The 12,103-nt window shown below is 45.9% G+C and overlaps 1 protein-coding gene and 1 long non-coding RNA gene across 18 annotated transcripts in view; one reads left to right on the top strand and one right to left on the bottom strand.

The window, feature by feature from the left end:
• Positions 1–1,843: 1,843 nt before the first annotated feature.
• LOC135306702 (uncharacterized) lies at positions 1,844–7,881 on the bottom strand. Its single transcript, XR_010367480.1, has 3 exons — positions 7,663–7,881; positions 5,692–5,835; positions 1,844–5,182 (listed from the first exon to the last, which is right to left on the bottom strand). It is a non-coding gene; the product is annotated as an uncharacterized LOC135306702 (long non-coding RNA).
• Positions 7,882–8,503: 622 nt separating this feature from the next.
• LCOR (ligand dependent nuclear receptor corepressor) overlaps positions 8,504–12,103 on the top strand; it is an 83,825-nt gene continuing 80,225 nt past the window's right edge. For 4 of the 17 annotated variants that reach the window (XR_010367478.1, XR_010367477.1, XM_064431054.1 and 1 more), the window contains exon 1: positions 8,516–8,644. Coding sequence is in view for 3 of the 17 variants with exons in the window: in XM_064431054.1 (XP_064287124.1) it covers positions 8,548–8,644 (97 nt within the window). In the remaining 14 variants the exon portion in view is untranslated. Of the gene's footprint in view, positions 8,645–12,103 lie in introns of all 17 variants that reach the window. The other 13 variants (XM_064431069.1, XM_064431064.1, XM_064431059.1 and 10 more) reach the window with 9 other exon arrangements.

Genomic DNA, 12,103 nt, shown 5'->3' with positions numbered 1-12,103 from the left:
TAATGGCCCAGATAAAAGGAATAGGTCAGAGCAGGACAGGATCTCTGGAGTGCCAATAGCAACCAGGGAAAGAGGGGACAGCAGCCAACACCACTTACTGCTGTGGACAGGTGTTCTCTTAATCCCTATCTCTATCAACATCTCTAAACATTTCCATGTGATAGCAAGGTTGGTGAATCCATAACCCCTCCCAGATCCACAAGCTGGCCTCAGTTTTGTCTTTGTATTCTCTCTCTCCTGGTGCTTTGACTAGTGGCTAATTCCTCAGACCTCGGTGCTTCCCATTTGATTATTCACTTCAGAGCTATCTATTAATGAAATGTAAGTTAACAGGGACTAAAACCTGGTCTGGGACCCTCAGCCACCACCTTATTATTTCAACAATATTTCCCTCAGCATGCTGGAAGCCACATGTTGGAGTGAGGCAATTACAAGGCTGGACCCAAACTTCAGTAGAAATTTTATATATACCCATTGCTCTTAAACCACAGCTAAAAAATGTTCGGATGTCCACAGCTGTGCTTGGTGATAGTAGCCTCTAGTCAAGGTAATCTTCCTGCACTGTTCTTCCCTTAAAGCTCTCTATTGGGCCCCTGAGTGTCTGTAGGCTTCCCCCTACAGTGTAAACATGTCTTTATTAGTAATCTTCACGTTTTTAGAAATCTGCTCTTTGAAAATTAATTTGGCTGGCTTAAATGTGTTGGTTTGTGGGGTCTCATTATTTATTTATTTATTTAACTTGGCAGACTTTGGGATTTTCTGTATTTCTTCTTTGGCCATACTCTTTTTTGAAGGATTTTTTTCCCCCCCTTCTAAATGTCATCTTTGTTCTACTGATTAACTGTGCCAGACTTTGGGTTATTTATTATTTCAGCTTGTTGTTAGAGTATTTTGAGTGATGCCATATTTAAGGCTTTAAATGAAGGGTTTCAATGTCATTTGTTCTTTCATCAGCTACCTAAAAATTCTTCTTAACTTCTCTGCTGACTTCTACACTTATTCCCTTTGGAAGGAGAATATGCTCATCTCCCCTTTAAAGTACATTACACTACCATGTACTTTTCTGTTGCTTTTTCCTCCGTGGCTACAATACTGGATTTGAGCACACTGTGTTTGTAAAGACAAGGTGACTCTTCATTATTACATTTCATACTCCCTCCTATGTACTACTTGTGACTAAATCAAGAGTTCATCTTCTGCTTGGCTCCTCTGAGTAGTAATTCTAAGAAATATCCATTTATGAGAGCTAAAAATGTAGTCTTTGCATCATTCTTTGACATGATGTCCACCCAGTTTGTATGGGGGAAATTAATGTCTCCCATTATCATTATGTTTTCTCCCCTGACAACCTCTCAAGTACTTCAGATGCTTTTCATTCCACTGTTCTAATCAGGTGGTCAATAGTTTATGCTCAGTATCACTCAGGCACATGTCAATGCAAAATTGTTCTCTAGCAGTTTAAACAACATCCCAGGTGTGCTTTTTTCTCCCTCTTTCCCCCCTCCTTTTCTTTTCTTTTCTTTTCTTTTCTTTTCTTTTCTTTTCTTTTCTTTTCTTTTCTTTTCTTTTCTTTTCTTTTCTTTTCTTTTCTTTTCTTTTCTTTTCTTTTTTTTTCTTTTCTTTTCTTTTCTTTTCTTTTCTTTTCTTTTCTTTTCTTTTCTTTTCTTTTCTTTTCTTTTCTTTTCTTTTCTTTTCTTTTCTTTTCTTTTCTTTTCTTTTCTTTTCATTTCTTTTCTCTTCTCTTCTCTTCTCTTCTCTTCTCTTCTCTTCTCTTCTCTTCTCTTCTCTTCTCTTCTCTTCTCTTCTCTTCTCTTCTCTTCTCTTCTCTTCTCTTCTCTTCTCTTCTCTTCTCTTTCCTGAACCTGGACGCACACTCTGCTACTAGCCTGAATAATTTTCTGTGGCTTCATATCTTGAGCTGCTATTCTGGCAATCATTTTCCTGCTGAAATGAGACAAAACCTTACATTGGCCTGGGTGGGTTTTTTGTTTTGTTTCTTTTGTTGTTGTTTTTTTAAAATAAAATTCACATGTTTGATTTTTAGGTCTGGACTTTTCTCCATGAAAACGTCTTCTTTCACCAGCTGTTTTTTCAGTTTGCTGAATGTACTTGAAAGAAAACTTTTACCACCTTGGAGAAGGGTGAAGATATTTTCTATCTGCAAGCAGTCCCCCACCTCTTCTGTAATGCAAGAAGTATTTTGTGCTCATTGCTCATAAAAGTTAGCTTACTGTGTATGAAGACACTCAGATTTTTTATACCCATACTGTTCTTCCCAGGGTGATGGGTATGTTGACCATTCCCTAATTTTCTCAATCTCCATTCAGAAACTGCAGAGCATTTGCCATTTTTCATTTCTTGATTCTTGAGCCAGTTTAAGCACAACATAATACACTGCCTCAAGTAAGTCAGTGGTTTCATATCTGAAAAGCTTTGAAGTCCTTGATTAGTCACTTGTCACTGAGCCTCTAGCACCTCCAGCACCCCCCACGCTTTTACAGTGACCACAAACCTCTTTAACATTGAGCAGAGTTTTGAGTGTGGCTGTTGAATGCAGAACATGAACATCTGAAGCCATTTTGAGCACTGCTTTCATTCTTGTAGTGTATATGTAAAGAGATTTTATGATGAGCAACTTTAAATTTTCAAACTCTTTACACCCTTTCTTTTGGAGACACTGCACCTGTCAAGTTGCTGGTGTGGAAAACTTGTAAGGTGCAATTGCTTGTTCCACTTGCCTGTCTCTTAGGATGCACCAAGCCTTCATTGGAGTTACCTGCATGTTTGGTTGAATTAAAATTTTGTTGTTTCCTGTTTCTACAGCATTTATAGTTTTGGCCAAGCTCCTTAATGAGCAGACACACACAAAGATGCTAATCACTCTGCTAAGAGTTTTGGAGCTATACTGCGATTTGCCACCATTCTTGTAAATTCCATAGAATCAGACCAAAGTTGATAAGTTCCTATGAATTTCCTGACAGTCAGCAGTGGCATAGACAAAAAATATCTGATCCTGTTCCCTTAAGTGAGGAAAAAGCAGAAACCAGCAGTTTTCTATTCCTTTGGCTGCAAAATGGCTGAAGCATCATGCACACATATGACCAACAGTGCTGCCTCACATGAATGTCTCACACAAAGAACATACACTTTGTGTATGCCAGGGATGGTGGCACTGGAGCAAAGCATTCACAGATTCACAGAATGACCAGGTTGGAAGAGACCTTCAAGATCACTGAGTCCAACCCATGCCCTAACACCTCAACTAAACCATGGCACTGAGTGCCACATCCAGTCTTGTTTTGAACACATCCAGGCATGGTGACTCCACCACCTCCCCAGGCAGGCCATTCCAGAACTTTAACACTCATCCCATGAAAAACTTTTTCCTAAAATCCAACCTATATTTCCCTTGATGCAGCTTGAGACTGTGTCCTCTGGTTCTGTCAGTTGCTGCCTGGTGAAAGAGACCGACCCCACTTGACTAGAACTGCCTTTCAGGAAGTTGTAGAGAGTGATAAGGTCACCCCTGAGTCTCCTTTTCTCCAGGCATTCAGAGCATGAGAACTGACTCGAGTCATGCTGCAGTCTCAAGTCAAACGTTGTGGACAACTTGGCTGTTCCAGTTCCAGCTCTACCCTGGTTTCAGGTGAATGTTTCTTCATTCTCTAGAAACAGTTACAAGCTGACCTGGTGTTCACCTTGCTTCAGGGTGCATCACCCTTCCTTTTATTACAAAGATGATCTTTTTTTAGTCCATTTATTCAACTGTCCAGATTTCCTGTTCCTTTAAAGGGGATAAACTCCCTGCTGTGAACCCCAGATTATTCCCATCCACCTTACAAATCTATTGCTTTCTATTTCTATTAATATTATAATTTCCGACAACACATTGTCTTGTGCCCCGAAATCCATCCTAAACTTAATGAATATCTCTCTGCTTTCAGGCTGATAGTCTGTCCATCTCTAGTGAAGCTGCTATTGCATGTGACAATAAATCCCTTTGAAAAAGAGATCAAATTGCTTCTCTCATCATCATCCAACCTGCACACACTCCACAGTGCTTCTCAGGCTCCTGCCCAGCAGTGTAAGTCACAGTGTTTCCCTTACTGCTGTCTGTGGATCATTGTATATGTTGCTCTGTGCTGTTGTCAATGCCCTCCTGTCTGCCAGTCTCATCTCTTGCAGGATGTACAGTTGTACTCATTGTGTCAAAATCTGGCCCACTAACTTTGCATGGATGGAGTTTGGATGGATGTTGACTTTTGGTGCTCAACAAATGCTAAACATGTTCTCAAAGTTAATTTTGTGTCTCTTCCCACTGACTTGGGTGGACTTTCCAAAGTGCAGTGTTCCTTTTGCTGGACAGTCTCCTTGGCCTGTGATCAGTCATGGCCTCCTCCATGATGTCACTTTCTACCTCATTAGGATTTATTTCAGTGTAGGCTCACACACTTTTGTATGAGCTCCTCCCTGCAGTGGGCATGGCACAAGCATTTGGACTTGGCTTGCATTATTTTAACTGTGTAATCCAGTTTGCTGCAGGGAATAATCCTGTTCTGGCAAGAAAACTGAAGAGTTAGTATCTCTCTCTCTCATTGCTATAAATCATTTAACAAAGGCGATATATTGGAATTATGCCACATTCCTCAGAAGAAGGCATGTTTCTCCCTAACTTTCAGTGAGGTCTTATTTGTTGCTCTACTTAAAGGGATGTAGTCTGTGTTTGCTTCTGCTTGGCTGGGGCTTCTCAGAGGACTGGGTCACTCCATTCAAGAGCTTGCAGAGTCTGGATAGAAGCAGAGTTTGTATCATCCCATAAATATACTTTGCTGATAATGGGCAGAGGGTTACAAAATTGAATTTGTGCCTTTTTCTCACTTGTCTTTGTTCATACTTATGGTTCAGTGCTTCCTTCCTGAGACTGTGGTACCTCACATTTCCACTGGACAGATATCTTTCTCACCGTTCTGTGCTTCCCACACTATCTCTCCACAGCAGGAGCTCTGCCTAATCTTGGCCCTCTCCAGTATGTGAGGTGTTACGCTAGGGAGAAATCCCAGAGTCCTGGTCTGGGGCCCACAACAAGGGCTGACTGAAGCCAAGGAAGCTACAGCACATCCAGAGACTCTTTTGTACCCTGTTTCTGAGGGGTCAATCACTGCACTTGGCAACATGCTACTGCCTGGAACAGAGTGACAGAAGAGGTTTTGCTGAAACACCCACTTAAGAAAGAGGATAGTCCAAGGCTGCTTGTGCAAGTCTCACTTTACTGCAGCTGGCCCCTTTTATTCAGACATCTACTGTGCTGATGGAAAAGGTGCCATGTTCTGAATGGTGTTGCCTTGATCACCAGCCACACAAGAATCAGGCAAAATGGCAATTTAGAGTCTATCCCCTTCTCCCATTGTGGGGTATTCCTTCTGCAGGACCACGGAAGGAGGCAATTAACGGGACAAGAGGGTAAATCATGTTTCTACTGAGTCCCATAAAGGTCATGCGATTCTATAGGGCCATTTTTAACTCTCACAATTTCCCCATTTCTGGCATATCTGGGGCTGTAATGACATTGGGTGTGGTGCAAGACTGTGAGAAGACAGGTTTCTGCTCAAATGTCTTTCTGAGTATTTTCTGTTCTTATGGCAAAACGGATGTTGGAGAGACCTGCTGTAGGATCTGCCCTGAAAGTCTTACCTCTGAGATGCCAGGCCCTGCTCGGTGTTAAGTGAAATTGTCTGCAGCTCATTAACATCAAAGCATTTTCTCCACTGGGCTGGGCAGCTCGGTAGTAACCAGCAGACGGACCAGAGAACAGCTACGCTCTCCACCAAGCTTTGCCTGCAAACAATTAACATCAAAGGGGAGCCACTGTGAAACAGGGGGAAAACAACGTTTCAAACGTAGCAAGTCTCGTGGCTCATGGGAAATGGGGGGAGGCCAAAGCTGTGTCCCAGCTAGAGAGCTTGTGCTGAGGTTTTACAGGAGCAAGTACAGGAGTGGCTGCTGGGGCCTGTTGATGGTCCTGGCCAGGAAAATTGTAGCTCCACTTTGGTTTAACAAACCTGCCTGAGTGTGTTGGTGGCAGCATGGTGCAAGCTCTGGTTTATCAAACTGGGTCCAGCCTAACTCTAGGATCAAGGCAGATCTGCCCATTGCCTTGGCAGTTTCATGATTACTCACTTAGCTGTCACTCTTGAGGCCAGTCCCACTGTTCTTTATACCCTTTTTCTCCATCTCCCTGAACTCAAAAGTTTTAGCTCATGATTCTAGATGCTGCTGCTCTTTTATAAAGTGGACCTTGGCCCTTTGTTTGCTCCTTCCCACAGGAGGCCTGTGGTATTAAACCATTTCTTAGATTACAGGACTGTTGCCTTTCTCTAGCTCTCAGACAGCTTCTTCTGCTTTATGTACTGGATTTTCTGGTTCATGCTTTCCTCATCCTCTTCCTCCCTGCGTTGGTGGTGGATAAAAAATACAAATTGTTGGTATTTATCATGCTACAAGTCTGTGATTAGCCTTGGGGAGGGCAACACATTATAGAAAATTAATTGATTTTTATATGGGTCCCAGTCAGGAATCAGAAGCTTTATGGTAGGTTCAATACCAGCACAGGGTAGAACCGTGGGGCTGCCTCAAAGAGTTTGCTATCCAAACATCAGCCTAAGAACAGAGGATTGAAAAAAAAAAACAAACCCATAACTAGAACTCTGTAATAATTAGTGCTGGGAGTCCACCCACTGTTCTAGCTGCCATGCAGACTGCAGATAGAAGTTACCTGCTGGAGTTTAGACCATTCATGTTGCAATCCCTTTGTTTAGATTATCTGCTTCTCAGGAAATGCATACTTCTGTGATTACTACAGTGCCTAACAGATTTAGGAACTCAGGCCCTAGTGAAAGACATGCCTGAGTTGAATGGAGATTCCCCTCTTCTGGATATGAAGTTTCACCTCCTAGAGTAAGAAATCATCATCTGACTTCCTCCAGGAGAGTATTAAGAGACAACCAATAATCTTTCCTTATACTACCACTGGCCTTCAGATAGCTCTGTCCATCTTTTCCCCATTGCAGCTTCCATGGTAGATTGGCAGAGCAAGGACACCTTGGGTTTGCATTCCTTTTGCTGGAGTAACCAAACAGCTGTCCTGATCTCTTTTTGTAGGACAGGTTCATTGCTCTCCTGCCTGCCCACACCAAGTGCCTCTTGGAGTTCCCTTTGAGCAGGACAGGTGGCTTACTGCAGCTACAACAGCACCTGAACAGTAGCTCAAACAGCTCTTTCTGTCCAGGAAAGACTTTATCTGGGACATCCTAATACTGCAGCTGCATTTGACCAGCCAGCTTTGCACAGCCAACTTTGAGCTCCATGCCTTTTCAACTCCCTAATCATGTGTGGCTGGGCAAGATGAGGGTAATGGCTCCAGTGGTTAGGATGGGGAAATAAAGGCTCATGTACCTTCATCTCTGGCCTTATGGCAAGGTTTGGAGTAAGAGATTTCACTTTACAATCTTATCACCTGAGCTTGAAAGAACCTGGTATTGGTGTTCCTGTCCTGCACGGGCACAAGGAAGTGCCATGCCTTCGCTAGACTGTCAATGTATTCCCTACTTGCTGTCATAAGTGGTGTTACTACATCACCAGCACCCTTACAACATCTGAGCTCACCTGGTGGGAGCGCCTTGTGCTTGTGGTGCAAGGCTGCAGCACAGGAGGTGGCCGAGTCATGGAGCGGTCACTGCAGGACCTCCCGGCCACGGCAGGAACACGTGCCTTCCCTTTGCATCACGGCCACCAACAGACCTGCTGGTTCTATAACTACACACTGGAGCAGATGAGATTTCATCTCTTCCTGATGGAAAACTATGTGATCCCGTCAGGACTGAAATGGCCCCTCAAGCAGGGATTGCAGCTCTGGGCACAGTGAGCCCTCAGGAGTGGGCTGTCCCTTCAGGACACAGTGACCCCTGAGGACACAGCGACCCCTCACGGGTGGCGTGTCCCTTCAGGACACGGTGACCCCTGAGGACACAGCAACCCCTCACGGGTGGCGTGTCCCTTCAGGACACGGTGTCCCCTCAGGACACGGAGACCCCTCACGGGTGGCGTGTCCCCTCAGGACAGGGCGTCCCCTGAGGACACGGTGACCCCTCACGGGTGGCGCGTCCCCTCAGGACAGGGCGTCCCCTGAGGACACGGTGACCCCTCACGGGTGACACGTCCCCTGAGGACATAGTGTCCCCTGAGGACACGGTGTCCCCTCACGGGTGGCGTGTCCCCTCAGGACACAAAGCCCCTCAGAGCACGCTGACCCCTCAGGCCGCTCCCGCCCCCTCACGAAACGCTCCGGGCTTGCACAGCGCCCCTTAGCGGACGGGTGCGGCGCCGCCGCACGTGCGAGCCGCTGGGGGACGGGCGGCGCATGCGCGGGGCGGGGAGCGCGCCGAGCGCGAGTGGGCGTGCCCGAGCGCGGCGCGCGCGGCCCTGCCTCCCTCCCTCCCTCCCCCCCGCCCCGCCGGCCGCCGCCGCCCCCGCCCCGCCCCCGCCCAGAAGATGGCGAGCCCGTGCGGGCGGCAGCAGTGCTCCATCCAGAGGCGCGGCGTCCGCCACCAGCTCGATTCGTGGCGACACAAGCTCATTCACTGTGTAGGTGAGGGACGGCGGCGCGGCGGGGAGGCCGGGCCGGGCCCCGCGGCGGCGGGAGGCTCCGCCGGAGCGGGGGCCGTGAGGCGAGCGGCGCCGCGGCCTGCGGGCCCGCCCCGCTCCCCCTCCCCGTCTGCCGCCGTGAGGCGCCGCGCCGGGCCGGGCCCCGCCCTGCGCCGAAGGGGGGGAGCCGGGAGGGGGTCCTGCCCTGCCCTTTTGTGCGGCCCCTGTCAGCGCCGCGCCCGCTCCTCCCCGCTCGGCACGGCCCGGCCCGGCCGCGGCCCCTTCAAACTTGTTTACGGCGGGGCCGCGCCCGGCGGCGGGGAGCGGCCCGCCTGTCAGTGGCCGGCGGCGAGCGGGGGCCGGCCCGCCTGCCCCCGGCCCGGCCCGGCCCGGCCCGGCGGGAGGGAGGGGGGGAGCGAGGCCGCGGAGCCGGCGGGAGCAGCGGCGGGGAGGCGGAAAGTTGTGGATGGCGGTGCCGGATTGACGCCGTGGATCCGGAGCGGGGCCGCGGGGTTAAAAGGATGTGTGATTGCTTTTCTGTTCTCCCTCCACCTCCTTTTTTTTTTTTTTTTTTTTTCCTCCCCCCTCCTCCTCTCCTTTGCGCGTTTCTTGTTGGGTAGGCTCCTTGCAATCCAGTGTTTGGGGTTTTGAAAAAGAAGTCCCTTTCATCTCGAGTAACTTTTTCCATTCAAAATACAGATTTTGTCCTCTTATCTTTCCCTGCTAAGAAATTGAAACCTTTTCTGTGGGTCCCAACATTCACATAAATGTCAGCTCTAGGCCAGTAATTCAGTGTGTGTCTCCAAAGAAAAAAGGTTGAGAACAGTAGACTGTGAACTTGCAGAGTAATCGTAAAAATCCCTGTCTAGAGCATTGGTATGTTTCATCTTGTTTGGCCTTCTGTTTCTAATTGAGCAAAATCCTCGTTTTATTTTTAAATATGCAAATATGGCCATAATCTGCCAGTGACTGCTCAGCATAGGTAATCTGTAATAACAGTCACAGATTCACTTTAGTTCCTTGTGTGCAGAGTTAAACCTCTTATTGGCAGTTAGCTCAGCATCCCAGTTCATTATCAGGGATTTGAAACACCATTTTTGGTTACACCAGGATGTGTAACTGCTGTGTATATTTTTGGCTTCATCTAGATGTTTAAATTTCTGTAATACAAAAGTGTGCTCTAGATGTGTGTTAACTTCAGATTGATTCAAGCAATTAATTTGTTTTATATATGAAGCAACTGAAGGGCAATACGTTACTGAGAAACTCGCACTACATAAATGTGTTGGATTTTCTTTCCAACAAATAATTGATGCTTCTAAATTCAGTCTGTGGGATTTTATTTTGGTTCTATCTCTGCTACATTTTATTCCATCTCTACTTGAACCAGATTTATTTTACTTCTGTCTCTTTTTCTCAATTCCTCTTGCCTCAAGCTGCTGGGGTCCAGCTGTTCTGGTCCTTTCTAAACTCCCTGTTTGCAGCATGTCACTTGTCTTCCTCTCAGTCCCTGCTGCTGTGGCATTGGGTCCTTGAATGCTCCGGTGAGAGCTGTCCTACTGCTTGGAGTTTAGCATAGCTGTGAGGAGGAAATTTGGAGGGAAGAAGCAAAAAAGGACAGTTTCAAAGCTGCTGTTGAAGATACTGTGTTGGGGTGAAATGCAAGAATTCTCTGTATTCATTGTGCTGCTCTTTGGGAAAATCCTGGGTGGCTGGAGAAGTTTATGTCTGCAGACTCAAGGAAAACACTACGTTATTGAAGTTCTTAGCAACCCTAAGTGCTAAAACTTAAAACAAACACCCCACCTCCACCCCCATTAATACACACCCTGTTCCATTTCCCTAAAGCCATTTAAATTGCCAGCTTCTGGTGAAGTTGCTTCCTCCCCTTGTCTCTTGCATATCTCTTCCTCATAGCTAAATTTGATACGTTTTCTTCTTCCAAAAGATTTCCCTCTCTGAAAGTCCCTCTGTGTGTGTTTAACAAAGGATACTGAGAATGCTTTTGAGCACAGAATTGAATGGGGTTTTTTGGAGGTAAAGTACAAAACCATTTTCAAAAAATAAAGTCCAAAGTGTAACAGTGCTCTGTGACTTTTATCTTGATGGCAGTATGTTGTAAATAGTTTCAGCTTCAAATTGATCAGTTTTATGAGGTTTCAGGACCTGCCTCATTCCTACTCTGAATCTTGCATAAATCGTTGGGTCATGTAAATGTGTTAATTGTTACCTTTTTGTTTTCATATTTTTATAAAATTATAAAGGGTTTATTGCACTTGCCCAGGATCTCCAGTTGAAATTATGTTGTGATCTTAACTCCTTGCTCTAAATATACCTCTGTCATCTTTTTAAGTGAATTTTGACAATATTCTGTGAGATTTGGAAGTAGACTGTTAAATGATGTAGTGTTCTGTTTTACCTTGGCTGTTTGTAGAAGTCTTTGAGAATTTTTTCCTGTAATAAACACTCTGCTTTCCAGTATTTATGCACCAGTATGTGAAAATCTTTCTTGTAGTAATAAGAAATACTCATTCATATTTAGTTCTGAAAATAAGGGAGGTGTGTGGGATTTTCTGTGTTAACATAATTCCCTGAAAAGTCATTCTAACACCACACCATGTGGCATTCAGAAAAAATATACCTGTGGTTTGAACTAGTGCATTTGGCAATAAATATGGCTTAAGTAATTCACTTTCCCCTCTTGTTTCTTGCTTCTGCAGTTGTCTGCTCCTTTGGAGTGTGGGTTCATGACAATTTGTCAAACTAAGCTTGTGCTCTTAAGGGAGCAAAACCACAGAGGGACTGACAGCCACCTGCCCACAAGGAGCCAATTCAGGGGAGCTGTCCTAGCAGGAAACATCTTTTGGAGGGAGTAGAATAATTTCTGCTGGTCTAGCTCCCTGAACTGGCTGGCAGGTTAAGCAAATACCAGCACTAGCATGAGGAAGAGTGTGAGAATGCAAAGCTGGTGGAAAAGAAAAAGAGTGAGAATGAGGCAGCAGAGATACAGGTAAAATTGAACTGCCATAGAGTTGCATCTTTGGTGTCCCAGTGTGGCCTTTTGTGGGAGATGGCTCAGGGAACTGGTCTGTCTGAAACCTTCCTTCATTGTCATGCATTTGATCTCCTTTCTGTGAGGAGGGAGATGGTGAGGCTGGTGGAGCATAGGTCTGTGAGCAGATTGCAGTGATGGAATTAGGGGAGCAGCATGCCATGGCCTGGAGGTGGAAGGAAGTGTGGAGAAGGGGTGTCTAAGCTCTCTTAGCAGTGAGTTGTAATGGGCTGTGGAACCACAGAGCAGGGGTAGCTGGGACTGGTGCCTGGATCTTGATGCCCTGGTAGCACTTGGTAGGGACACAATGTGCCAGATCACAACTATTGGATGCTGACATATGTGTTCTCTCTATCAGCCTTGAGTGCTAACATCTTTTTCAGTGGTCAAAAGCAGATACCTAGACATAAA

The sequence above is a fragment of the Passer domesticus genome, chromosome 8 (genome assembly GCF_036417665.1).
Source record: "Passer domesticus isolate bPasDom1 chromosome 8, bPasDom1.hap1, whole genome shotgun sequence".
Classification (NCBI taxonomy): Eukaryota; Metazoa; Chordata; class Aves; order Passeriformes; family Passeridae; genus Passer; species Passer domesticus.
This window is presented reverse-complemented; position numbering and strand designations above follow the sequence as displayed.